Source organism: Lutra lutra, chromosome 1, assembly GCF_902655055.1.
Source record: "Lutra lutra chromosome 1, mLutLut1.2, whole genome shotgun sequence".
Lineage (NCBI taxonomy): Eukaryota > Metazoa > Chordata > Mammalia > Carnivora > Mustelidae > Lutra > Lutra lutra.
The window spans coordinates 201813398-201841320 of record NC_062278.1 but is presented as its reverse complement, the minus strand read 5'-3'; the positions used below and the strand labels follow the sequence as shown (position 1 = coordinate 201841320).

At 54.3% G+C, this 27923-nt stretch overlaps 1 protein-coding gene across 2 annotated transcripts in view; it reads right to left on the bottom strand.

Annotated features, from left to right (window-relative positions):
* Window positions 1–130: 130 nt before the first annotated feature.
* STIMATE (STIM activating enhancer) overlaps window positions 131–27923 on the bottom strand; it is a 52830-nt gene continuing 25037 nt past the window's right edge. The window contains exons 2-9 of one of the 2 annotated variants that reach the window (XR_007120980.1): window positions 18001–18049; window positions 16069–16164; window positions 12685–12806; window positions 8072–8184; window positions 6508–6585; window positions 5642–5791; window positions 4971–5200; window positions 3692–3820 (exon numbers count right to left, since the gene is read on the bottom strand). Coding sequence is in view for 1 of the 2 variants with exons in the window: in XM_047692016.1 (XP_047547972.1) it covers window positions 3704–3820; window positions 5642–5791; window positions 6508–6585; window positions 8072–8184; window positions 12685–12806; window positions 16069–16164; window positions 18001–18049 (725 nt within the window). In the remaining variant the exon portion in view is untranslated. Of the gene's footprint in view, window positions 3821–4970; window positions 5201–5641; window positions 5792–6507; window positions 6586–8071; window positions 8185–12684; window positions 12807–16068; window positions 16165–18000; window positions 18050–27923 lie in introns of both variants that reach the window. The other variant, XM_047692016.1, reaches the window with a different exon arrangement.

Genomic DNA, 27923 nt, shown 5'->3' with positions numbered 1-27923 from the left:
GGGCACCCCTGGGGACAAACTTTTAACTCACTGGGGAGATTTTCTTGACCCCACTAAGCTGTTTCAACTCCAAAGACCATACAACCAACAACCACAAGTGATGGTTTCTTTAAAAAACAAACAAAAAAACTGTATTAAGATGTGAAACTTTATTGTAAACCATTTTACAATATAAGTACATCGTCTTCCCTTTCATTTCAAAAATGTGTTTCTGTGAATCTTAACACTACTGCTGAAACACCCCCACCGGAAGGGCAGTGGAAATAGGCCATGGTTTGCTCACACAGTTCTGAGTTCTAATAAACATCATGAAAAAGAGAGACCAAATGAGACAGCTCACCGCCCCCAGCCAGGAGCTCAAGGTACTGACGGCCATCGGACCGGAAGTCCCTCGCAGAGAGCAAAGTCCTTCAGAGCTGCCAGTGCTTCACAGGGGAGAACAGAGAGGTCTCCTCTCCCGGTCAGAAGTGTGTGCAACTTCTAAAAGCCAACCCTACAAGGTGGCTGCTTTGGCCAATGAGAAGTTCCAGAGCATCTATGTTGGCCTGGCCTGCTGCAAAAAGACCAGCACGTTGCTGTCTGGAGGGCAGAGTGGACTCCTGGGCAGCCTTCCGATGGGGACTCTGGGCTGCAGCCTACAGGACTAGACTGCCTAGAATCTGAGCCCTTCTAGGTTTCCCTTTAAAGGCATGAGTGGTCAACATTCGCCTAGGACTCGCAGTTGCCAGGAAGGGGCATGAGTTAAAGCTTGAGGCAGGAGGCCACCAGCATGCCTGAGCGCTAACTGATGGGCCACAGGCCTCTACCTTGAAGGTCTTCTGAGCAGACCAAGAAGCCATTGCCGCCCAAGATCTCACCAACATCCCCCCGTTGCCACTGTCAACATCCCACTGACAGCGAAAGGCTGTCAACATCCCACTGACAGCGAAAGGAAATAAGGCCAACAACGATTCCTTCCATTCAGACGAGATAGTTTCTACCTCACCAGGTTATTTCCATTAGGTACAAGAAACTCGTTCATGACCCTGAGCTTCCATCAGGGGGGCATTGGCCAAGGTCCACATCTACACTGATCAGATGGATAGCACACAGTATGCGGTTGGTGTCCCGTGGTTTCTCAAGCACTGTGACACTTGCCATGTGGCTGGGTAAAGAGCTGTACTGAGTAAGGCACCTCGGGGCAGGTGGTAAGGAGACTCATCCCAGAGAAGGAGGACAGCTCAGGAGAACGTTCTGACCATGGCCCTCTGCATCTGGTCTCTTGCGACAATGCAACACAGAAAAACTCCCAGTGATTGCAGGAAACACTCCAGGGAATACAAACTCTGTGTGTGTGTGTGCATGTGCCTGCGCACGCACACACACACACACACACACACACACACACAGCGGAAGGGAAGGGACAGGACGGCTAAACTGGTGAGGCCACGCTGTCCAGTCCCACACACCACATGGCTCTCTATGATTAGAGACCCATCCCCTGGTCAGCTCTACGACAGTGGCTCAGAGACTAAAGCCCTTACTGAAATTCAGGATCCAAGGGAAAACCAGCCCTCACTAGCCACCACTTTGCTCCCCAAACCCCTGCCCTGCAGGCACTGGGACAGGCCTTAAGATGAGCAGATTGTCTGAGGCCTATACAAAGCCTACTTTCCACCTTCAAGAGACTGTGGTTCCCCCACCACTGTGCCTGGAGCTCAAGACTGAAAGCGCTGCTGAATCGGAGCTCAGGGAGGTATGGGGACAGCGGCGGGCACGGGCTGTTCATACAAAATGAGACGGGGGAAAAGTAGGGAGAGCCAGCAACGCCACGAGGGGCTGACACGTAGGAGGCACAATGTCAGTTCTGGCCTTCCCCAGCACCGATTCTCCAGGAGGGACAGTCCACTATGGCTGGGGGCGGGCAGGGGTGAAGAGCCGAAGTGAGGGCATAAGCGGTCATGGCCTCTTGTCTTACACACAGCCTTGTCTCCCGCTGCAGACACGTACACTCATAGTGGCCACCCAGGGCCGCGACAGGGCCCAGTTCCTTTCAGGCCTCTGGTTCTTGGGGGAAGGCAGGCCCAGAGCATAGTGGCCTGGCTCCCACACCACAATTCAGACCTAATCTACTTAAGGGCAGCACTTAAGTGCGTAGGTCTAAAAGGAAGGTTCTGGGCCAGGTGGCCTCCCTGTACTTGCCTCCCTTCTACCTTAAACCTTACTGGTGCAGTTTTCCATTCCTCAACTTCTGTGGCTGACTCAGGGCCATGACAGAACACTGGCTGCCCCACCATGCTGCTCCCACAGCAGGGCGAGTGCTCAGGCCGACCCGGACCACTGTGGTCAGCACCCTTCCAGAGCTGCGGAGGCCTGTGGCCATGCTGAGGAGTGAGGGCCACTCCCCAGGGAGGGGACCTGGGCCTTGAAGCATCTACCCTGCCTGCGGACGCGGACAGTGAGCTCCCACACCTCGACCCGCCCCCTCTCCAGCCGCCCTGCTGCTCTGAGGCCATGAGAAACAAGATCACTGGGTCAGGCAGGCGTTCCTCAGACCATTGTGCTCAACAGGGGGACAACACCGAGACGACAGACATAGGGCAGCCTGAGAGGAGGTTACTGGGGCTGGTCCAGCAGCTGGTTCCAAAGGCTCCACCTTGCACTGGGAGGCAAGGAGGCTCAGACTGATTTTTGAACTTCAGCTGTGGAGACCAAAGAGAGGCAGGGAACTCACAGGGGTGGCCTCTATGGTTTCAGTTCTCTGGACACAGACCTCTAGGCTCTTCTCTTGGTCACATTTAACTCAGGCCTCTAACCTGCCAGCAGAAAGCCAAGCGGCTAGACCCACTTGTTCCCGGACAGGCCTTCGGATCAGCTGCCTCCCACTCAGCCGCGGCCTTTACAGACCCACTGGGTTCATAACTTTCAGACAAGGGCTCCTCTCCCTTCCTGCTGGGACCACTGACCTCATCTCATCTCAGATTACCTAAAAATATCCCAAATAAAAAAACTCCCAACTTTTTCTTCCCACTAGTTCACATCCCATGAAAGGCAGACAAACCCATTTCTTTGGGGGATTAAAAAGAGTTTTTAAATACAATAGTATGAAAATATAACTTAAAAATATAAAAGTCAACAGCATACGGAAGACTTAAAAATCTATGTTTTTGCCCATTAGTCCCGTAGGAAATAAACACATACTCAAAAAACATTAACACTGTGACAGCTCATAAAACCGGCTTTAGAAATCAGTAGTTACAAAGCCATTTGGAGTAAGAAAGCATTGCGGTTCCAACTTGGTCAATGAGTGACTTTTAGCCCAAAATGTGTTACATCCTCACGCTCCCCGAGCCTTGGGGAAAGGCTCTACCCAGTCTGTGTGCTCATCAGTTTTCCTCCTCAATGCCACCCAGCCAGACACAGGACGGGGCTTCTGGGTCCCTCGCAACACTGTCTGGGACAATGACAGACACGCAGAACGCCTCACTTGCGTATTTGGTCAGAGTTTGTAGTGCAACTGAGTGGGGACCTCCGGCCGCCTGGAGCCCCTCAGCGCTGGCCCGGCCTCCCTCTGGCAAGTCACAGCAGTCTGGGAGCGGGCGGAGACAGCGAGAGGAGTGGAGGTAGAAGAGGAGGGGCAGAGAGGAGGGAAGGAAGGACACTGCGCAGCGACCACCTGCTGACCTGAGGGGGCCCCCATGCCTGACCCCAGCACAGGAGCGCGTCAGACCGGCAGCCCGAAGCGGTGCTTCTTTTTCTTCGCAGGCTTCAGGGGGGTCAGTCGGCGCAGGTCCTCCTCCGCGTCAGACTCCTCCATCTCGTCGTCAGCGGAGATCAGGATCTGGGGTGGGGGACAGGCACGACCTAAGTCACCACTGGCGGGGCCTTCTTCCTCTGCCCTCCCTGCACCCTGGCACTGGGGTCTCACCCATCCAGAAAGCCTGGGGTCTCAGGTTTCTTTAGGGAAGGGTGACAGGGAGGTTCCTTTACAGAGTGGGACCACCCCAGATGTCGCTTACTCTTAGTGTAGTCATGGGCTCCTGAAGCCAGTACTGAGTGGACATGCCCACCCCTAGCTTCTCCAGCCAACCTCCAGCTGGGATGGAACCCTAGTCAGAGCAAACTCAGCAAGGACCCCCACCCTGAGGTCATCCTGGTAAACAAGCCCAATCTGGACACAGAGCGTCCCAGGTCCTGGAAGGTACCCTACAGACAGCAAAAGCAAACTGAAAAGTCCCTTTCCAGAGGAGAAGAGAACCTCTGTGGAGCACACACAAGGCAGGCCACGTTCAGATCAGCTGCTTTGAACCAACTCTGCAACTTGTGCAGACGAACGGGAGCCCTGCGCTTTTCTCAGCCGTGGGGCAAGGGCACCCGGGCCAACACAGACCCTTCCTGCCCACCTGCCATGCTGCTTGTGGGCTCCTCAAGCCTCTGAGCACTGGGAAGCCCAGGGACAGTGCACCATGAGCTCCTTCTCTCCCAGGGAGGGGACAGCTGTTGTCACCTCTCCCCAGGCCACTCCCCCTGGGGGGTCCCTGGTTAGACCTCTCTGGCTTCCTGCCGCCCGTCCAGGCATGGCCGCATCAGGAGGCACCTTGCCCGTCTGGCTGAGACCTTTGCCTGTACCTCATTCCGTATCACTCCGTCCTTCCCTACGGGACACACGCTGCTCTGGCCATGAGGGGTTCCACGTGACCCAGAGGCCACCCCACGTGACCACAACCCCTCCTGAGTGATTGCTTCTGCCTGTAGTGTTGCCACTCATCTAAACATTCATTACGACAGGATGGGCCCCGTGCCAGATCCTGGGGACAGCTACAGAAGATATGGGCTTACCCTCTGTCCTGCTCCTCCAGTCAGCTTTCCAAACTCCCCCCAGGAGGCCCCCAGGAATCAAACAGACCATTCCAAGGTCCTCACAGGGCTTTGTGAGCGTCTCAGTGTCAGAAGGATCACACCGTGTGAGAAGGACCTATTCAGACACTCACCTTCACCTCATCCAGTCTGAAGGTCTCTCAGGGAAGACATTACCTCAGCCATTTCTGCTGCCCCACCCTCACTGCAGAGCTGCGCACACCGAGAAAGCTGATGAGGCCTCTCAGGAGATGGCCCTGGCCTCACCCCGTAGCACGCAGTGGGCAGGCCACCCAGGAGCATCACTCTGCCTCCATGCTTCTGTTGATGACCACCAGTCTCCCCGAAAGTCCAAACCTTTGAACTTAGGAAACCTGACAATAAGGGTAGGGGAGGTTCCCAGGAAGGTCTAGCTATTCCTACATTTTAGAAGTTTCTAGTGGGCTTAGCCAACACTTCTGCTGGTCTGTAGTGGTAGGCAGGGACTGAAACACCTTAAGGCTTGAAGGTCAACTATCAGGCCCATGAGAGTCCTTGCCAGCTTCCCTGGAACAAGGCAGCCCCCCTCTTCCCTGTCTTCCTCCACTGGCGGAGGTCCCGACTGTCAGAGATGAGCTCCCACCACCCCATCGGGCACTCCACCTCCCTGCCATGGGAAGGCCAGGGGACGCAGGAATGGATCCCTCCCTGCTGGATGGAGCAGTCAGCCTCTTCTTCCTCCCCCTGGCCAGGGCTGGGAAGACCATATGCAGCAGAGGCCAGAGACCCCATTGGGATGCGGTGTGGCATGAGGGCATGGCCCTACCTCAGACTCTGACTCTTCGTGGGACGCGGCCCTTCGATAGCGGACCTTGCTCCCATTCCTCGAGTCCTGGTTGGCTCCCCTTTCTTCTAGTTTAGCTTTCGTCCTCCCCTTCCTCATGAGGAAATTGTCCACCACCCAAAACATCAAAGCCTGTGGGGAGGAAACGTGCATTTTACTCTGGGATAAGGCATCTGTCAAAGTACAGCAGATCCCCATTGCCAACCTTCCCGCCTGCTCCTGATTACGATGTCCAGAACAAGGGGAAGAAAAGCCTCCTCCAGTCCCCCAGCTCTCTCACAAGCTTACAGAGATTCCCACCCTCCACATCCTTTGCTTCTGCTTTCTTATTGGGGAACCAGCAAGAAAACCCTAGTCCTCTTCACCCTGAGTGCTGGTAACTGCTGGGGACTAGCCACTGGAGAGGTTTCCAGGTTCCTACTGTGGGCTGAGAGGCTGGCCTGCGCACTCTGCCACGACTGTCAGCCCCACGTGACTTTCTAGTTCCTTCCATTTTCTAACTTCTAGCCAGCATGCTTATGAGTCTCTCTTGGAACTCTGGGGTCAGGGATGAGACGGGCTGGATTCCGAACATCCCAATCTACAAGCTGCTCGCTGTGCATGCGGAGGGCCTCCTCGGCGGGAAGTCCCCGGCAGGGAGGGCAAGACAAAGTTCTCAGGACCCTCCCTCTTGCACGGGGAGCCTAGAGGAGGGATCTGCCTGCTGAGGAAGCAATCCTGCCATTTCCAGGTCTGGGGTGGGGAGGGGCCTGGGGGCTGTAAGGGGCTTTCTCTGTCAGACTCAGAACTGTGAACAGGACACTGGAGGGCAGGGAGTACGTGGGGATAAAATGCAACATGGCACTGACATTGACAAAGAAGGGGACGATCAGCATGACGATAGCCAGTTTCAGGTCTGGGTTTTCAATGGGGTTCAACAGGGCCACCTGTAAAGAGAAGCAGACTCCGTGAGGTAGGGAGAGACCACATAGAAGGGGCCTGGGGGTAGCGGGGCAGCAGCACACATCATCCATGAGGCCCTGAGAAGGGTGGCTTGGCTCAGATGACACTCTCCTGGATCCCTGATGGGAACAGTGCCTCATGGTTAGGGCTGCATGGTCAGTCCCCAGGTGGGAATGCTGACAAGGGGCAGATCCCCGGGAGGGGAGAACACCTGCAGCAGTTAGGGTTTTAGCCACCTTCCTAGTGCCACGGACCTGGGAAGCATAATGGGCTTACAACCACCAAGCAGGGCAGGGCCCACCCACCAGGCAGCGCGGAGGGTAGCGGTGGTGGGGCTTCGGGGTGTTGGAGAGAATGAGGTCAGTGGATGCCCATTACAGACACTAGCAGTGAGGGACCAGACCATTTTCTAGCAGAAATCCTGCACCCCATCCACCTCCTGAAGGACAAAAGCTCTGAAAAGCCTTGGTTTATTTTCTTGAAAAATAAAATTCAGACACAAATAAAACCAAAGGAGGGGCACCTGGGTGGCTTAGTCAGTTATGCATCAGACTTCAGCTCAGGTCCTGATCTCAGGGCAGCAGGAAGCCTGCTTTTCCCTCTCCCTCTTGTGCTCCTGCTTTCTCTCAAATAAATCAGTAAAATCTTAAAAAAAAAAACAAAAACCACACACACACACACGACAACAACAACAAAAACAAAGGAAGGCCAAGTTCTGAGCTACTCGAAGACTCTTTAGCCGGTTCCATGCGGCCATGTGGGGGACTTGGGCAGTGCAGGGCCCAGCACTGGGGCCAGAGGGCAGGGCCGAGGGAACCCTGGGAACAGCCTGTGAGCAGCTGTTTCCTGCAGCCCCCAGAGTCTTGATTAAACCACTGGCCAAGAAAAGTGTGGAGGACATGTGCAAGTGGAGAGACACCTTCCCGATAGTTACAGCACTGAGGCTTATAGACTGTCTCAGCCAGGAAGCAGCCCAAGGGCAGGGACGCTCGTCCCCACTGGCCTTCTATATCGCAAAGCTTTTTTTTTTTTTTTTAAAAGATCTTATTTATTTATTTGACAGACAGAGATCACAGGTAGCAGAGAGGCAGGCAGAGAGAGAGGAAGGGAAGCAGGCTTCCTGCTGAGCAGAGAGCCCAATGCGGGGCTCGAACCCAGGACCCTGGGATCATGACCTGAGCCAAAGGTAGAGGCTTTAACCCACTGAGCCACCCAGGCACCCCTGTATCGAAAAGCTTAATTGTGGGCAGGCACTTACACTATTCAAGTAGATGGATGCTAAGTGAAAAACCAAGTTCCTGCTCCCAACAGGCAAGCCAGACCGAGTTAGTGGAGGTGGGGGTGAGGGAGAAGGAAAAGAAAGAAAAGATTTGGTTTTCCAATAAGGTTGGGGCATGTGGGTGGTAGGGGAACAAGTACTGTCTTGCTTGGCGGCCCAAGGAGCTGCTGAAGAATGGACAAGAAGCAAACCTTTTTCCACTGAAGTATGAGGAGAACGATGAAGACGACAGACTTTTCAAAAATCATGATCACGATGTAAAGAGCACACTGCCCAACCCAGGCTCCGCACTGCAGAGGGTCTCCTGCAGGGACAGCAGGTGCGCAGTCACGCGGGGCCCAGATGCCAGGACCCAAGCCCATGTCCCCGCCCCATGCCCACAGCTCCTAGGAGCCCTCGGGCTCCCCAACCGCCCCCCCCCAGACCCTGGCTCTAAAGCCACTTCACGAGCCCCCGAAGCACCAGGAATCACTTCAGCCCCACCAGACACATGCAGGTGTTTTAGACAAAATCACAGAATTCCTAATTTGGAGATACCAGAGTGGGGTTTCTTTTAAGAGATTCTAGGATATAATTAAGGAGACTAAAGTTAGTAAGTGCTCACTGTCAGGGCTCAGAGAGCTGGCTCTTTTTGACCACGGGCAGAGCTGTGTGAAGGAAGACTGCTATTATTATCTGTTGTTGATTTTTCCAGTGACTGTGGTGTTATCCATCCTTTCCTCCACCTGTGGACTGCCTGATGTTTGTGACTACAGAGGCAGCAAATCTCCCCTTTGCTGGTCTGCTGCCCCGAGCCAGTCGCCCCGGCTGCTCCTGCTGCCCTCAGCCCTGAAAGCAGAACTTGGACTGGAGGAATCCTGATTCTGTCTCTATGAGGTAGCCCCAAACAGCTGTACTGGGGACAGGGAAGGAAAGTGGAGGCAGAGAGGCAGGAGGGAGGGGCTGTGCGTGGGGCCGTGACAAAGGTCCATCTGTGACCCATCCGTCACTGTACTTGAGAAATGGAGAAAGGCAACAGTCCACGCTGCGGCACACACAGGTCCTGGAGGACCTCCAGAATGTTTCAGAAAAGACTAGAGGAAGCGTGGAGGACCAGCCCCAGGGACAGATCTATATCCTTGGGGACAGGCAGAACTCATGGGATGGGCCACCAGGGAGCCACACATGCTAAAGTGGGAGACCTAGGGAAGAGCCAGGGGATGGTGGGAGGCAGCCGGAGCCGGCTCTGGACGCTCTGCTGGGGTTGCCTGAGCACCACTGGCCAGAAGAGGGGTGGAGGGCAGCACTTCAGGGGAGGCAAAGGCCCCCGTCTAGGCTGTAAGGTGAGAACTTGCCCCAGAGAGAGGGCTCTGGTTCCACCGTGCGATGGAAGGTTTCTGCAGCCATCCCCGTCCAGGCATGGGTGCCCAAGCAGGCCCAGCCCGGCCAGACCTGCCATCGGGACGCTGTGGGAGCACACATGAATGCCTTCGCACAGCTGTAATGGACACCACACCAGGCCATTCCCTTTTCTGGAAAACCTCAGGAGAAGGGTGCAGAAAGCATGCAGAGAGCCATCAGGGCTGCTGCTAAGCTTGCCCTACTTTCACTTCTGGTATTAGACACATCTGAGCCAAAAAACCACTTTAGAAGCACAATCTCTCCAGCTAGATTTTTAATGCAGTGCTGGAATCCCTTCAGTCAACTATGTGGCCTTACTGAGAAAAGTTCTCAGAAGTAACAAAATATTTGTCAAAAATCATTAAGATCAGAGACCAACAGAAAGCACTAGTAGGAAACATCTCTGAACAGGGACCAGCGCGTTTCAAGTCACAGACTAAGGGGCCACATTTCATGTCAAAAGAAAATGTGCTTGTTCCATGTGCCCATAGGCTTGCAGTGACTGACAGAGAGGGACAGCCGCCCCGAACCCCACATTGCCCCCACACTGTTAAGTGTCAGAGCCATAGCTCGGCCACAGTTGCGTCTTCATTTACATGCTTTAAAAGGACAGCTAAAAAACATGGTAAGAAAAGGGAAAGTCCTCTGTAAATGCGTTCCTACACTCTCCTCCTCCTCCACGTCCAGACCACCAGGAGCCCCGGCTGGAATGAGCACATGTGCTGGTCTGCTTTGCTCCTTGGAGAGCCTCCCAGACGTTCCCCACTGTCTCACTGTTCACGGACAGACATGCCAGGCATTATTGACATGTTCTGGACAATCTCAGGTAGACGGGTGTTGTGTTTGTTGAACAAATTCCTCAGGAGAAATCGCAGGGATAGGGCACAAACGGACAGAACCTGTATGTCTCCCAAGGCTTCAGGAAGAGAGCATCAGGACAGGGCCAGACAGCAAAGCCCACAGACCACTGGTGCCCATGGACACAGACCTGCCTTCAGAGCGTCTGCTGTGGGAAATGCTGCCTGGTCATAAAACTGCAAGCACACCTATCACCTGGATTTTGTCTCCCCGCTCAGGGCTGTGTGACTTATTCCCCAAGTCCCATGTGCTTGTTGGTAAATTCAGCCTCTCCTCTAAAGACAAAGGAAGCACCTAAAAAACAAAGCCCTCTTCTTCACTTAGCTGAGAAGAGAGCTATGGGGCCGACATGGAAATATTGCCTCAAGAAGACGGGCCAGTTAACAGGTGTGGCAGGTGAAATGTGGCCCCACAGACACATCCACACTTGAGTCCCAGGGACCTGGGACTATGGTAAGTCTCATGACCCAGGGCAAGTACGGCTGCTAACCAGCTGCCTCTTAAGATGGGACAGCATCCTGCAGTATCTGGGGGGCCCGGCGCACTCACACGGGCACTGGAACGAGATCTGGAAGGAGAGCAGGATACCATCGGAGAGGAGCCTTACCCGCTGCCTCAGGGCACAGGGGGCCACAAGCAGGGAGGGCGGTCAGCCTCTTAGGAGCGGCAGACTGCCAGGATATGGATGCCCCCTCTAGAGGCTCTAGAAGGAAGCAGTCCGGCCCACACCTTGACTTTAGCCAGGGCGACCCAGGTGGGATGCCTTACTACACAGTTGTAATGTGAGACACCTGCTGTCGGAAGCCACTAGTTTTGTGGAAATTTCTTGTAGCAGTGACAGGACACAAGAATACAGGTAGAAATAGAAATCAGGTTAAGAGGATGTGCACCGTCCTCCCTCAGCCCGGGGAGGGAGGACTCAGGATGGTCATCTGGAGACACCCTGGTTTGAAGGCTCTGGGAAGACGAGGGTGGGAATGGGTGGTGCTCTAGGACCGGACCTGCTCTCCCTTTGGCGGGTAGTCAGGGTTGTGGGGGCGGGGGGGTGTCACTGAGTGGCACGTGACTGGTTGCGGTGGCTCTCCACAGTGCTGGTCACTACAGCTGAGTCGAGAGCAGCCTTCCTGGATAGATCTCAACAGCAAGCAGTGAGCAGCTCTGATCTTGGAGGCAGTGGCAGATGAGACCATGCCCGCCCCCAGCTGTGCGCTGGCTTCCGGAGTCACTTAACTCCTCTGGGTACCTAGCCTATAAGTGAGGATGACGCTGTGGTCCACAGGTGTCCTCCAAGTGGAGGGATCATGACTCGGGGCTTCTCAGAAGACTTCCATCAAGCCACAGGAGCGTAAGCCGTGTGTCACACACTATCTTAAGTCCGTGACTCATCAGGGATCAAGTAACAGGGCTAAGAAAAGCCCTCCCCTGAGTTCATCTCCCCTCAATAGAGAAAAACAATGACTTAAGATTTCTAGAAATACCCAAGGTGCTCATATAGTCGGCCCTACAGATCAGCTCCCCTTTTACTCGTTAATGCCTTATGAGGCTTCAGTCATCTAGGAGTGAGTGGCCCTGAAGCTGCGCCAGGAACTCCACAGAAGGGGTGACCAGGAAAGGAGAGTGGAGATCCAGAATTCCTTCCTTCTTGTCCTGTGTGTCCCTAGGTGGCTGAGGCCCCACTGATGCTGTTCTCACTGAGACCAGGGGCTCGTGCTCCCAGACATCAGGGGCCAGGCGTGAAGGTGGGAGAGATCTGTCATTGCCCCTTAACTCCGGGGCCTGAGTGCCCAGGGTGTGGCAAGGCCTGAGGAAGGCATCTCACCACAGCCCCGTGGAGGCTACCGCCACGCTTCTCTGGGCAATGTATCTGTGCTCAGAGAGTGTGAGGGCAGCTTCCTAAGCAGGCCCTTGTCCTGGGGGTCTGAGGAGAGGGGAGGGGGTCAAAGATGAGCCAGCAGCCACAGGTAACCTGTTTTAAGGCTCACCTGTGAGTGAGGACGGACCTGGGGTTCCTGGTGACAGCACGCACCTGATGCTAGTGGGAGGCCAGCCACCAGTTAGGAGACAGTAAGGTGACTTGGCCGTGGGGTGGGGATGGATAGTCCTGTAGCGAGATGGCCCAAAGACAGGACAGGCAAAGACACGCAGCAGAAAAGGGCCACCTCCCATTTCTCTAATGAGGTGGGCGGGTCCTGTGCGCTGGGTGAGAAGCCCAGCAGGGTGAGGTGGCCTCTGGCCTCGCGGCCTGCAGGTGGGACCACCGGTGCCCTCTGGTGGAAGAGGCCAGAGCTGGGCCCCTCCCCGTGTCTAGGGTCTCCTGGCTCCCGCCACGGAGTGGCAGTGAAGTGTGCTCCTCCACACCTCATGTGTGGACATAAGTGTCTTGACACTAGCAGGGCGATGGTGTTCAGGCCCCAGAACCAGCCCCCTGACCAGAGGATACAGCCACCAGCTCCTGAAGCTTCCAATCCACCGGCCTGGAGAGCTGACTGGGGCGAGGAGGAGAGCGCCACCCCTGCCCCCCCGAAGGCCCCCTCTACACCCCCATCCAGTGTCCATGCCACATTACCATATTCGCCAAATCGCAAGGACTCCCACTGCTGCCACTCCACCAAGACGCTGACGGCGCGCACCCCCACGTAGATGAGCAGCATGCCCACGGTGGCGTCCAGGAGGAAGTTGATGAGGTACCTGGGAGGACAGCACACAGTAGCGCCATCAGGAAGCACCACCCAGGCAGCAGGGCCCCTGAGCCCAGCCCTGGGTGCTGACCAAGACTGACTTCAAGCCTGAAGTCCCAGCATTTTGGCCTGTTCTGGGCGGGGGGGGGCATGCAAGTCTCCAGGGCTCACTTCCAGGAGCCCCAGCGAAGCCTCCCCATGATAGCATCCGACACTCATCGGGGTCAAAGAACTCGAGGGAGGAGTAGATAAGGGACAGAGAAACTTGAAAGACCCCTAACACTCCCACCAAGGAAAGACTTGACCCAGGACAGAGTGCCTAGAAACAGCAAGGATGTCAATAGGGAAAAAGAACTTAATTCATTAAAAGAAATCTGCACCTTGACGCTGTTCACATGCACGACCCTGAGCTAGTGCTACTGCTCCACGGCAGTTTAGGACGTGGCTTCTGGGGTTTTTTAGACCAAAGAGGGCAAGGCCACAGGACCCTCTCTCATCCCCATGTTTCAGAGCCTGCCATGGAGGCAAGTGTATTTCTAGAGAGAGCTTCACTCCCATGGAAAAGGCAGGCTGACAGAAGGAGAGTAGAGTCAGAAGAACTCTCCCACCATGATCCTGTGTTCTTGTACGGTCTGTTTCCATGTGTCCGACACACACTTCCTCCCTCACTAAGGAGAGGCCCTCCTCAAGGGCCCTGTACCCGGATCTTGCCAGGCACCCTGACCACAGGTGCCAGCGCTCCAGACAAAGCAGGAGACAGGCAACCACTGGGTCAGGTACCGGCCCCCTGGGATGCCAAGCGGCTTGGAAAGCTCTCCAAGTAGTTCCAGATGCCACAGACCAACTGTGGTGTTTTCCTGTTGCTGAGGCCGGAGATATTTCATGCAGACTCTGAGCCCCCACCTAGAGACCGAGGCTCTGGGGCTGGGCACACGCTGACTCTGGAGGGGGCTCACCACGGGGCCCAAGCGTGGCCAGAAAACCAGAAAGGCGGACCGCGTGTCTCCGCCTGCCCTTCCTCGTTAACATCACAAGGGGTCACTCTCAGACCAGAGACCAAGGCAGAGCAGCTGAGTCCAAGGCGACTTCTCCAGGCTCCCAGCTGGCCCCAGACTAAACTGCTCTCAGATGCTTACACCTAACTGGTTTCAAATGGTTCTCACATCTGAGGCTCACCCTGAAAGTCACAAGAACTCGTGACAGACATGTGTTGGTTCATTCATTCCCTCCCCAAACATTTACGCCTATTGGACGCCAGGCCCTGTGACGAAAGACAGAATGCTCCCTACAGTCTACCCAACACATATGAGGCCGGGGGACAGGCTGGCTTCAGATCCCAGCTCCATCACTATTCGTCCGTGTGAATTTAAGTTCCGTGTTCTCTCTGTGCCTCAGTTCCTCAGGCTGTAAAACAAGGATAACCAAAGTATCTAAACTGTAGGGCTGTTATCGGCATCGAATGAGTCAGTAAGTGTGAACAATGCCTGCCATGTAGTAGGTGCTAGACCAATGTGTGGTTTGAATCCTGGCCCCTCAGAGTCCCAGAACCCTGGATGTCACAAATGCTTAACTTCCTTCCAAAGTATCTGGACGGAGCAAGGAGCAGAGCGCCCAGCCCATGGGACCCCTGCACCCACAGGGGCAGCTCCCCCCCTCTGTACGTTTCTGGTCTTCCGGAGCTGAAGCTGGCCTCCCTTCCGGTCTACAGCTTCCCAAGATGCCTCAAGGCCCGCCCAGCCCAGCCTATCCCCAACTTGTGAAAAGTCACAGGGCAGAGCCAGGATGGCAGGACCTGGAACAGATCCCAGGGCCTGGGCGCCTTCCACTGCCCAAACACTGCCTGCTGCTGGGCTCTCACACCTTTCCTAACTTACAACAACATCCTCCAACTGAACTGTTAACTCCCTCACTGAGCAGCGACCCTATGGTCCCCTGTGGCACTTACACTCAACAAGTCCTGAAACCTGCCCAGGAATCCTGGGGATCTGGTGGGACACAGGCCAGGGGAGCCAAGTGGGGCTCAGTCTGGCCTCTTAGTCAAGAGCCTTCACCATACCAAGCTCCACCTTGGGCCCTTCCTCCTCCAGGCGGAGCACTTGAGAGTTGTCAACAGCCCCTTCTCCCTCCTGGCTGTGATTCAGTTTGTCAATATCCTTCTTACAGCCGTATGGTCTTCATTTTGCAGACGGCCAGTGGAGGTGCTGCAGGGGAGAGGCACGCGGCCGACACCGCACGAGGAGTAACCTTTGTGCCTCCAGTGTCAGCCGCTGCCTTGTGGGCTATCCCGGTCAGCAATGTCAAGACCATTCACCAGAGGATGACTCCAGCCTGCTGGGGGCTCAGGAGCTGGAAGGACAACCATCTCTTAACCATCCCCCTGCAGGAGGATTACCTTTCCAGTCACCTACTTTGGGAATGCACCCAAACGTCCAAACAGATCATAGCCTTTCCAGGTCTCAGAGAGACTCTAGGCAGGGAGACTTCACAGCTTCCTGCTGAAATCTCACCCTGGACTAAATCTGCAGTCACCAAAAAAGGAGGCTTGAAAAGAATCTTCCAGTCCAAATGATCTTAAACATACACGAAGCCTCTTGGCAAGGGACTCCCTAGCTCTCCGCCCTGGTCTCTCAAAGGCGGGGCAGGACAGCAGTGGGGGTGCTCCAGGCAGAGGGCAGCGTGAGCAAAGGCATGGAGGCAGGAGACAGCTGGCGGGGTGGAAGGCCTCCAGCAAAAAGCATGACAGGAGGAACAAGTCTGAGCCTTGGAAGGAAGGAGATGGAGCTGGGACAGGGTAGGGGAGTCTCTTTTCCCACTCCCTCGGCTAAGAGAGGCACCGTTATGAGCTAGAACCACCCTTGGTGTTCAGGTCTAAGAGGTCAATGATGATCCACAGTGGCTTTGACCCCAAGCAGCTGGCACCACAGAGAAGCCCCCCATGGGTCTTATTCTAGCAGAGATACTCCTTCAGGGCACTACGCTGCCCCACCAGGGGCCACTCCCTACCGGGAGACAGAAGGATTACTAGAACGCCAAGGGCCAGAACTCAGATAAGCAGTGAGTCAACGCACAAAGCCCTCACAGCCAGCTGACAGCTGTGTGTGTGAACCCACAGGCAGCACAGACGGGGGGTCTCTCAGGGGAGCACAGAGCACAAAGTGGGGGCTGCCCCCTACCCAAGCTAGAGGGAACACGACTGGTGGCTGAAAGCAAGGCCAGTCTGCATTTTCGGTGGACAGGTGGGTGACGTTTCTCCTTGGATACGGGCCACTTACAGTGAGCAAGGGTCCTCTTCAGTGAGATCTGCTAGGTACACATTTGCAAAGTGGATGAACAGCATTCCTATGGCTTGTTTAGAAGTGTCTAAAAACCTGTACAAAACAGGATCAGCACTTGTTACCATCCTGACAGGAGGGTTATACCCAATTTGGGGAAAATGAGAAGTCTGAAACAAGAAGAAAGCCGCTGGGGAGCTCCCAACCTTCCCTTTATTAGGTGCCTCTTTCTGAGGCGTCGGCACGAACTCAGACTTGGTGTCTCAGCGACCTTTCAAAACCTTCAATAAAACCGCATCTGAACTCCCTAAGAGGCCGCAGATTTAGAACACATACTTAAATACGTTAAACACATATTTAAAATAGGTGTGTTTACTTTTTCACTTTTTGTCACTTCAAAATGAAATGCTGGATCCCGGCTTTTGATGAGGTCCAGGGCGCCTCTGTTTTAAAGAGGTCCCACTCAACATCCCTCTGAGCTGAAGTTCATCTGTGCAAGACCAACAGGACGCGCAGGTCCAGCCCCGCAGCTGAAGCCCCAGAGATTCCGGCTGCTGCGGTATGCACTGTACTACGTGGGGCAGGCAACCTCCCTCTGTAAAGGGTTGGAGAGTCTTTAAAGACTCTCTTGAAGAGGTCAGCTGCTGGTCCTCCTGCCACCCCACGTGAAAGCAGCCGCAGAGCCCGCCGTTCCCGTAAGACTTCATTAGGAAAATGGACAGTGGGCCACACTGGGCCCGTGGGCCGTAGTCTGCCAACCCTTGGACTAGATGGCCGGAGTTTCAAAAGAGAAGAAAACAAGGGTGTTCTGGGGGCACCCACTGACCCGTCCAGACGGGGCCTTTGGTTTCTCCTCTGCCACGAACACCTGGAGACCGCGGCGGTCTGTGGCCAAGGAACCTCTAGACTGGGGCCAAGTCTCCTGGCCTCCTGGGCTAGGCACCGAGGGCTGGGCCGGGCCACTGAAGGGGGTCATGAAGGGGCACAAAGGCACTGGACAGCAGCCATGGGGTCTTAGGAATGAACGGACCTTAACGATTATCCAGACCAACCCTATGACTGAAGCTTGAAAATCATTTCCTAAAATATTGGCAAAGCAGAAGTCCCCAAAAGGCAATGTGTGCCCCACAGAGTGCCCCAATTCCAGACCCTCCCCAGGTCCCCCGGCCTAAGCTAGATACCCAGATTTGAGAGAAACCGATGGGGGAAAATAAAAACAAGACTGATCAACATTCACAAGTAAGGCACTGAAGATCAATCAAGCGTATGCTCCCACTGCTGTCAAGGCACTTTAACACACTGATTTATCTGGAGTCTTCTCTGCAGGGCAAAATGACTGTTCGGTTAGCACAGCTGCAAACCTAAGGCAGCCCAAGAGAGTCTGCTTCTAGTGGACGTCACGTTGTTCTGAAGAGCTGGCTGTGCCCTTCTTTCTGGAGTTCTGTCTTTGAAGGCGGTATCCGAAGTTCTACCTCCTCCCTTTAATGAAGGACAAATTGCTACCACGGGGTCATCCTAGGACCAGGAAAGACGAGTTTTGGGGAGAGGAGCATTTCCATGGTGTATCTGTCTCCAGATTCAGAGAATGTTCTGCTCACACATACAGACTATAGAACCCAAGGATTTCTCACGACCTAACAACACGGAGACATAATTAAAGGAGCTCGCTGCATATACTGACCTATCTGTCCCAACCTCTCTTTCCTAAAATTGGGCAGCTGTGTGATGAGAGAATAAAGGCAGAGCCTGAGGTTACCTAGAGGAACTTCTAGAAGTCTTTTGTATTAGACGTAGTTCCTGAGATGATTACTCCAGCTAAGGGATTCCAAGACTTTATGTGATGCAGAATTGCTCCCATTGCCCACCCCCTCCCCCCGCAAACCCCAAAGAGTCAATGGCATTCTAGGAAGGTGTTCATATGTACATACGCACCATATCCTCCACGGCCGTCTCTCGTGCTTTGGTTCTCTGAAGCGCTTGACTGGAAGAAAACACACACATTCAGCGGCTTGCCACAGCGACAACAAAGCAAAATGCATACAAGGAGGGTTACCAGCACACTCGGGGTTGACACTCTAAGTCAAGGTCCTTGCTCTTTTGACATGTGACAATGGACACTAAGCCGTGAAGGTCACAGAGGCCCTATGCTGCGGGAGACCAGCACAGCCTTGTCAGAACTGGACATTGAGGAAGAACGATGCCTCACAGGATGTGGAGAGCTGTGTTTTCTTCTCCTCTGTCACGAGGTTCTCTCAGAGTGGGCCTGGAGACCACAAAGTGGAAGGCAGCTACTTCCAGCTTCAGGATATGCTCCACACCCAGTGACAAATCCATTCAGCCCCCCACCCGCCCCGCCCAAACAGTCACTGGGTGCCCACTCCAAGCCGGGCACTGAGGACACAAAGGCAGGTGTCTGGCAGGAGGGCAGGCGCGTAACCATCTAGTGAGGCAAGTGTCAGAGGACAGGTATGTCTGAGGCGGGGTGAGGGCACAAGGGAAGGAGGACCACCCCTGGCTGCCTGGAAGGACACTGGCCAGGAGAGGCGGCCCCGGGGGGAGGAGACAGAGCACACACCGCGAGCTCACAGGGACAGGGACATAACATGGCAGACAAACCGAGCAGGAGCCACGTGACGGAAGGTCTTGAATACCAGGCTAAGGAGTGTGGAATGAACCGTGTAGGGAAGGGAAAGCTGGGACAGAGTGGTAGGCAGAATCAAAGACATGTCTCGAAGTGTGTTTTAGACAAATGGCTCTGAATCATGTAGAAGGTGGGTTCCTGGGGCTGGAGAAAATGCCGGCTAAGCCCCGGCACCAGGCAGGGGTGCACCCCACTACAGAACAACCAGTAGGGGTACGGTGCTCCTTCAGCCACAGGCCAACCTTATATGGCAGAGGGCTGCCGAGACGCACACCTTCACCTCGGGTGCGTAGACACGACCCCAGCAGACTGAATCCACAAGTCTACCTACGAAAACCGGCCCCTCACACAAGTACTAAGGAAGGGACGCACGGATGCAAGCCCACAGAGGATGTCTCCTTCCTATGGGCAGGAGGCGAGAACTGACTGCTGGCAGAGCCCCGAGCTGCCCATGAGGGTGCAGGAGGAGGAGGAGACGGAGGGAGACCCCGGTGGTGCCCAGATCGATCCACCCTTCTTCTCTAAATGAACATAAGCCTCCTGCAGTTTGCAAAGTGAGAGCTGTTTGTTCACAGAAACAAAACAGGTCTTGGGTTCAGAGAGTCATTTTGAGCGATCAAAAAACAGGAGGAGCTGTAAAGAGCGCTGTGACTCTGTTGATTCATCATAGAGCCGAAATACCAACCACGTGGAAGGACCTGGGGGTGGGGCCAAGAGGTTGTGCTCACCCAGATGATTCTGAAAGGCAGGGGCCACTGCCCCACGAGTACGCACGTCTCCCCGGGCTGTCGGGAAGGAGACACAGAGCAGACTGCGCCTGGACAAAACCCTCTGGAGGGAAAGCCCCCAGTTAGGACCAGAGCCACGTCACGCACATTTGTGCTTCTGCCTCAGGGGACTCTGTCCCCATCAGTATGAGATCAACACAACCTGAGGAGAACGTCCTCCTTCTGAGGAGATACATGCTGAAGTACCAGAATGGCTGTAGCTCCCCTGCAACTGGTTTACAGAAAAAAAATGACACCACATGCATTACAGTTATATGAAGTAACTGCATGACAAGTCATGTAATACATTAGAAGTAATAAACACAGTATCAGCTATTATATAATACACCTGTTACTTATACTAATATGACCCAAAACATATAAGGAGAAGCAAATGTGGTGTTATGGGCCAAATCATGTCCCCACTCCCCCAATTCACACGTTGAGGTCCTAACCCCTAGGACCTCAGAATGTGGCTGTAGTTGGAGACAGTCTTAAAAAGAGGTAATTAAGGTAAAATGAGGTCACACGGGTGGGTCCTAATCCAGTAGGGCTCATGTCCTTATAAGCAGAGATTAGGACCCACAGAGAGGGATGGGCCACCATGTGAGGACCCCCTGAGAAGGGGCCATCGGCAAGCCAAGGGAGAAAGGACCCAGAAGAATCCAACCCTGCCCACACCTTGACCTGGGACTTCCAGCCACCCAGTGCGTGGTACTTTATGTCAGCCCTAGCACACGGGCACAGGCGGCAATGTAATAATGGGAGAACCTGGATGAAGGATGTTTGAGTATTTGTTAAATGACTAGTTGGACATTCCTGCAGATTTAACATTTTTGTGAAATAAAAAATTGGGAGGAAAACATACCGTAAACCGCACGCATGAGTATAGCCATTTGGAGGTCCATCTGGCAATGTCAGTCAAAGTTCTCAGTGCCCAGGTCCCTCTAACCTGCAAGGCACTGCCAGGGATGTGTTCTACAGGCATTACTGCAACACGTGCCAAGACGTACAGGGCTCTGCACTGTAAGATTGCCCGAACAACCCAGAGGGAAAGCAGTGTCTGTCGTTGTGGGGTTGGGGACACACACCACGGTACGATGCAACATTAGGCTGTCACTGGAAACAACAAGGTCATCCACATGGACTGTTACATTAATAATATGCCTCCCGTGATTCCGCTCATACCCATTTTTTGGGTTCATATCCATTTTTAAAGGATAAATAAATATTTATGTTGGTGTTATGCATGTGTTTCTTCCCTAAAAGGATACGTGGCTATTACTAAGGACTGCCTTTGATGAAAGGAATTAGGGTTCAGGGGAGTAGACCTTCTGTATCATTCTGAATGGTTTTAAACATTCTTCTATTTTCACATGGCTTTTACTTTAGAGTTACAAACAAAAGACAACCTGTGTCAGAGACCTGTGCTAAGATGGCAAAGTGGGACATGGGGGATGCAGGGTGGGTCACAGCTCTGGGATAAGAAGGGGGAAGGCTGTGTGTGGGTGCTGGTCCGTGCTTAGGGTGTGGCCTCACACAGGAGCGCCTCAGATGGGATTCAGGATGCATTCAGATTCTCCTTAAACAGAGGAGTGTGACTCCTGCCTTCTTCCTCTCCATCTGCCATCCCCTCTCCTCAGAATATTTCAGCATCTAAAATCTTTTTATTTTTTAATTAAACGCAGAAGAAACATTTAAAGAGCTCCTCAAGATCTAACATGTCAGAAAACTCGGGAAACTTCGTTCACCCACGCAGTTGTGCTGTACTAAGGGGCCTGTGCTGTGACAGGCTGCGTTCAGGGGACGAAAGAGAAAAAAATCCTTGCTTTCCTTGCATTCTCGGGATGGGGCAACAGTGACACTAGAACAGGAAAGGAGAGAGGTCTGGGAAGCGGGTTTGCTGATCAGGAGGTCTGGAAGGTGGGCCAAGACCAGAAGGAGAGGGGCGAGAGTCACAGGTGGCTGTGGAAGCACCCTCAGGCAGAGGGCTGGGTCTGTGAGCAGCAGGAATGTGGGCCTGAGGTCACATCACCCAGGCCTCATGGCCAGGGTGACCTGGAGGCAGCCACGGGGCAGGGCACTGTGGCCCACGCTGCTGGTGGAGAGTGGCCTGAGGGCACCACGGTGGGAGGCAGATCAGGCCACCACAGTAACCATGGGTGAGGGGGTGCCCAGCCCAGGTGGTGGCAGGAGGGGGTGAGCGAGCAGAGGCAGGGGCCTGTACCTCCGGCTGTGAGCCGGCAGGATTTGCTGACACAGTGGAGGTGGCTGTGCATCCGGGAAGACTCTGGAGGTGGGGACTAACACAGTTCTGTGCATCTGTTTGGTTTTGGGGTGGTCCTGAGGGGAGCGGGGTGGTAAACTGAAAGACTCAAGACATTTGTGCACGAGAAATAAGAGCTGCCCCGGGGTCCCTCACGGACCAGGCCAAGGCACCCAGGCCCCGGAAGCAAGTCTGCTCCCCACAGGAGCCTGGCAGCTGCCGCCTGGAAGTGATGCAGAGAGGGGCTCAGGCGCCAGCTCGAGGACAGCTCATCTCTGCTTCTGCAGGATGCAGAGAACTCAGAGGGAGCCAGAGGCCAAAGCAGTGCAACCCACCCCTTCCCATAGAGCCACCGCGCAGCCTGAGACAGAAGGCTGGGGCAGAGGGCACAACTCAAAGTGTAGTTCAGGTCTCTGAAGGCAGGACACCAGACCCAGAATCCCAGGCTCGAGGTAGGAAAAAGAAGAACAAGAGCCGAGTGGAGGATGGAGAGTGGGGCCGGGGGAGGGGCTGTCAGGGTGTGTGGCACTCAGTGGGCCCTGACACCTGACCCCCAGACCCCCTTCCAGTCCCTGAGTGACACTGTACCACCACCTCCAGGCTATGGAGGGCTCTGAAGCAGGTGCTCTGTGTATGCATGTGTCCTAAGACAGGCACAGCGTCCCATCGCTCCTGAAAAGGAGGCGAGGTCAAGAGCCAGACAGGTGCGGCTTTGAGTCCTGTCTCTGCTACTGTCTAGCTGATGGGCTTTGGTGGGCGTCAGGATTAAATGAGAAGAAACAAGTGGAAGGGGCTAGCACAGAACTTGTGCTTGGGATCACGACCTGCACTCAGCGGTCCCTGACCTGGACCCTGCCTTCCCGTTCCTCCTCTCAGTGTCTGCTCTCCCGAGGCCTGGCACGGGTGTCTGGGTCTCTGAGAAGTGTGTGACCTTGGGTCTTCCATTTGCAACCTCACCTCTCCACAGGGGCCCAGGATTCCCCGACCCTGCTGTCCTCCCCAGGCTGACTCCCCCACGCTCTGAGTGCTCCTCTGTGTCTCTCTTCTGCCTCCCCATGGTTCTGTCCTCTCTCCACAGGCTCCCCTTCTTCCCAGATTCTCTGCTGTGGGCTCTCCAGCCTCCTCCCCTCCCAGCCTTCACCCCTAGTCCTGCCTGGCCTCACCACTGCTTGGTAAAATGGAAGCGTCCTCCCTTCTGGGGCTCCTTACTCTCTTCCCCCACTCAACTGAGGCTCTCCCCTGCCCACTCTGCAGTTGGGTACCACTTCTACCACCAAACCAGTTCGGGCCTCAGGGTTGCCTTCCTGCACTATGGTGACTGCCTCCTAACAGGCCTCCCAGCCACAGGCTTTCCAATGGCCCTGGCCACCGACCTGTGCTTCCTTCCATCCACCCCGAGCACCAGCAGTGCTGGGGACACAGCATTAGACGCCGCTACAGCCCAGTCTTCGCCCTTGGCGAACTTCCCATCCATTACTCTGCGCATCATTTCACTTGTCTTAAAACACTGCTCCCTTCTATCCTAATCTTAGGCATTTCTGAATTAAAATACATCTTTTAGAAGAGATGAACATATGGAGAGTATATAAAATTCAGGATGCATTCTTTTGGTTAGTGTTTGGATGGTATATCCTTTTTAATCCCTTTTTTTTTTCAACATTATACTTAAGATGGGCCTACTGAAAGCAGCACATAGGGGAGTGTTTCCCCGTAAATCTGGCTCACAATTGTAGTGGGTTGAATGGTGGTCTCCAAAAAGATACGTCCAAATCCTGACCCTCCCCCAGCCCCATGGATGTGATCTTATCTGGAAAATAAGTCTTTGCAGGTGCAATTAAGTTAAAGAACTTGAGACAAGATCATCCTGGATTAATGAGGTGGGCCCTAAATCTAATTGCAAGTGTCCTCCAGAGAGCAGAAGGCACAGGGGAAGGAGAAGGCCTTGTAAAGCCAGAGGCAGACGGAGGAGTCTTGCAGCCCCAAGCCAGGGAACCCCTGAAGAAGAAGAGATGGGGAAGGATTCACCCCCAGACCTGCTGGAGGGAGTGTGGCCCAGTCAACAGCTGGATTCTGGACTTCGGGCTTCTAGAACAGAGAGAATTTCTGCTGTGTTAAGCCAAGAAGTCTGTGACCATTTGTATGGCATCCCTTGTAAACTAATAAAGCATTTCTTTTCTTTTTCTTATTTAAAAAAAAATTTCTTTTGAAGAGTACAAGCATACTCAGTGAAGTCTCCCTTCCATCTGGAATCCCAGGCCTTGCTTCCCTGCTCAGAGCCAGCCAGTCACCCAGATCTTGTGTGGCCTTCCAGAGACACACCAGGTGAGTCCAAAGAGGGATAGAGATCCCTTTCAAGAGAGATAGACGGTCGCGCACACTGCTGGACCCTCGCTGCTCTCACTGAACAGCCCCCTTCCCTGACTCACCTACTGTACATGTGCCCCCACCTCTGTTGTTAGAGGCTCTGTGGTCTCCCACGGCGTGGCCATGCACCACGCATGGTCTCTGCCATGTGGCATCTGTGCCCGTGTGGGTGAACCTCTAGTGGCGGATAAAGGTTACACACGTGCAGCTGACTTCACCACACCACTCTCCAGGGGTTGTCACAATGCACATGGTTGCCTGCTTCCCCCCACCCTTGTCAGCAGGGAGCAGGAGCAAACCCAGCAGAGTGTACTAACTGGGGCACATGGGTGCCCAGGCGCCCGCGGGGCTCACCACCACCTACCACCTTTGTCACACATGCTTTTGGCTCGCAGCTTCCCCAGACGGTACAAAGCACAGCTCTCACTCCTCTAGAACTTCTAGAAGTTCTGCACTGTTTGCGCCGCACCACAGGAAGGCAGTGATGGCTTATCTGATTCTACCTGTCGGTCCCACACCAGCAGCCATGTCACTGATGGCCCACATGAAGCTGTCGCTTGGTTTTGCACACCTGTCTAAGCCCGCATCTACAGGGTGGGGGCCAGGCACCTCCAACTTCATTCTCCCTTTCAGAGCCTGGCCTGCTGGCGCTCCCACAGGCTTGCTGCACGACAGAAGACAGCTGAGTTTTACATACAGGCATTTCCTGTCATGTCACAAGGAGGAAGACATAAGAGGTGGTGTTAATCACAGGGGTGGGGGTCGATGGGGGCGCCTGGCTTAGTCGGTGGAGAAGGAGACTCTTGATCTTGGGGCTATGAGTTTGAGCCGAGCCCCGTCTTGGGTATTAGAGATTGCTTAAAAATAAGATCTTAAAAACAAAACAAAAGACCCCACAGGGGTTGGAAGGAGAACAATTACCATGCAGTCCTACTTGGAAACGAGTCATAAAAAAGCACAACTGTTTTGAGATGAAACCACACACTTTCAGAGAGCTGTTTGGCCCATGCCAGGTGCATGCGAGAGAAGGGAGTCTAACCCCCTTCAGTGTAGAGTGGAGACAATGGTGGGGAGAGGGTGATCTGTGCAGGGTCACCAGGTTGTGACGTGGGCCTGGGATGAAATCAAGCCACCTGAGCCAGCCTCTTCCTCCAGCTGGCCCTGGCAGTGACCCTAAGCCATGCCCTGCCGGTTCTATAAGCCCAGGGCCCTGGTGCTCAAAAAGGACCCAAACAGTCCAGGGGAAGGGGACGATGAACAAATCCACCCTCTGATAGAACCAGCAATCAAGGAAAATGTTTCTGCACCTCCCCTGACCTCTTCAGTGCTCGCTAGTAGTAGGAAAAACCTGGAAGGTTTTAGGGCAGGGAAAGGTCCCAGAAAACCACGGAGGTAGACTGCTGGTTGCCTCCCCCAAGCTCACGTACCCCCTTCTTCCTTCCTAAGGACTTAGCTGCACAGCTGACAGACCATAGCACCAGACGCCCTTGCAGCTGGAGGTGGCCACGCGTAACTTCCAGCTGGGCAGTGTGTGAAGCCCCTTTTCCAAGGAGACATGAAGGGCCAGTGATTCTTAGGGCTAGAAACTAAAGGCAGTCGAGCGGGTGTCAGCTTGAAATCTAGTCTCTGCTTTATCAAAAATGTTATTATTTTAAGCAAGTCACTTTTCTGGGTCTAACTTTTCTCAACTGTCTACTTCGGAGGGTCACTATGGGAAGAAAAGCAGCTGCAGCTGTGGCCACTGTCACTGGGAACTTATTAGAGGTACTTCAAGGATTCTTTCTAACCTTTATGACAACCTCGAAAGGGACCATTCTCATTTTACAGGTAAGGCCAAAGGGTCTGCCTCGAGGCCCCAAAGGTCAGAAGAGCCGCATCGATGTCTGACTGCAAAGCCCACGTTTCCCCCACTGTCCTGAGGAAGCCTAGCCCAAAGGCGACAAAGGTTCCAGAAGGGCAGAAGATCAGGGCCTCCTGACTCCAGTGTTCTTCCCCGTATGCCCTCGCACACCCGAGCTGGAAGGAACTGAGCATGATGCCCCTTGGTCAGGCCTTTCAGTGCGCACCCGTCTTCCCCTTCCTCAGGGAACACAGTTCGGGCTTTCTGGGCTGGCCGCTGGGCCCTCCCCATGGCCTGGCACCTTCTGTCTCAGTCCTGTCACTCGCACGGTCACTGTGGCTTGGGAGGGCCCCATGCTGAACTCTCGGGCATCCCTGCAGACTCAGTTCACAATGCTCCAAGACTGGCTCCCTCAGCAGTGAAGCTAAACACCCCTCCGCCTGGGTCCCTAAGGTCTCCCATGCATGCTCCTCCACACGCCTCCGGGAGAACATTTCACGTCAATCCTGAGGCTCTGTCTCTCCCACCAGACCGCTAGTTAGGGAAGTGGAAAGAGACCTTGTCTTCCTCATGGCCCTGCACCTGGAAGGAAGCGGGCACTTAACTTCGGAGCAGAACACACTGGAGGAACACTTGGGTCAGAGGCAGTCACAGCTTAGAGCATGGAGTGCCACCTCTGGTCCCAGCCTTCGCGGCGACACAGACTGTGGGTCCAAGGGAAGTTGTTTAACCTCTCTGGGCCTTACTCGGCTCCTCCCGACAACGGAAGGAATCCGAGCAGCCCCTCCTGCGAGGATTAACAAGACAACAGGTGAGCGCACTCAGCAAGGACTGGGCACATTTCAGCAGGACTCTTACGGCTGGAGGAAGAAGCGATCCTCAGGTTCAAAGCAGGAGCACACGGCTGAGGGTAACCTGTGCATCCCTCCTCTTACGTTGTGAATCACTGTAACCAGGTTGGAAACTGAAGAACAGTTACCTAACACGTAACCATCGGAAAACAACCAAGCCCGCAGGTTGCTAGAGCACCTTCCTTCCGGCCTGCGCCTCCCGGGTGAGACCAGAACAAAGCCAGGTCACTGGTGGCTCAGAGAATTCCCCAAATGTGGGGCCTCCGAGAGGTGAGCGCACAGCAGCAGTGACAGGCGTGAGCCAGGCCGGGTGGCCGGGTGTGCCCTAGGCTGCAATGGCCCGGGGACAGGCAAGCCTTGAATGCCCACCTCGCCACCCCCAGGGCAGGATGCACAGTGCAGAAACACCAAAGGACCGGCAGGACGGGTGCCCACGACCAACTGGGAGGGCTCAGAAGACCACTGGCTGGACACAGCTGGCTCCTGCTCTGCCTCGTACTGTTCTCAGTGGATGAGAGGAGGAGACCCACTGTGAAATCAAGTCTGGACATGCAGAATTTCTTCCTTAATCACTCGGAGTCAGGATGAGAAAAGAACCGATGTGGCACTGATTCAAGAAACACCATGAGACGAGAGACACCTGTCCCCAGAGGGTGATCCAGAAGGGGGAGCAGGTTGGGGCTGCTGCCCATGTGGGTAGGCAGACAGGCACCGCGGGATTCAGCACCTTTCAGCACTCCTGCCATCCCGGCCTTTGTGCCAGTCCCTTGCTTGGGCCTGTCCACCAGGAGAGAATGCCCCAGGCCCCGGGTCTTTCTCGGTCCCCAAGCCACCTTCCTAACTTCCCACCTTCCTAACAGGACAGTGCCCCTTGTGGCTTCACACACTCAAAATCAAGACATTTTATTATTTTTTTAAATGGTGTATTTTGAAAGTGTTTGATTTAAATTCCAGTTAGGGAACAGAATGTAATACCAGTTTCAGGTGTATAATATAGTGACTCAGCATGTCCATACAGCTCCGGGTGCTCATCACAAGCCCTCCTTCATCCCCGCCACCTGTTTGACCTCTCCCTCCTCCCCTCTGGTAACCATCTGCTGGTTGTCTATAGTTAGGAGTCTGTTTC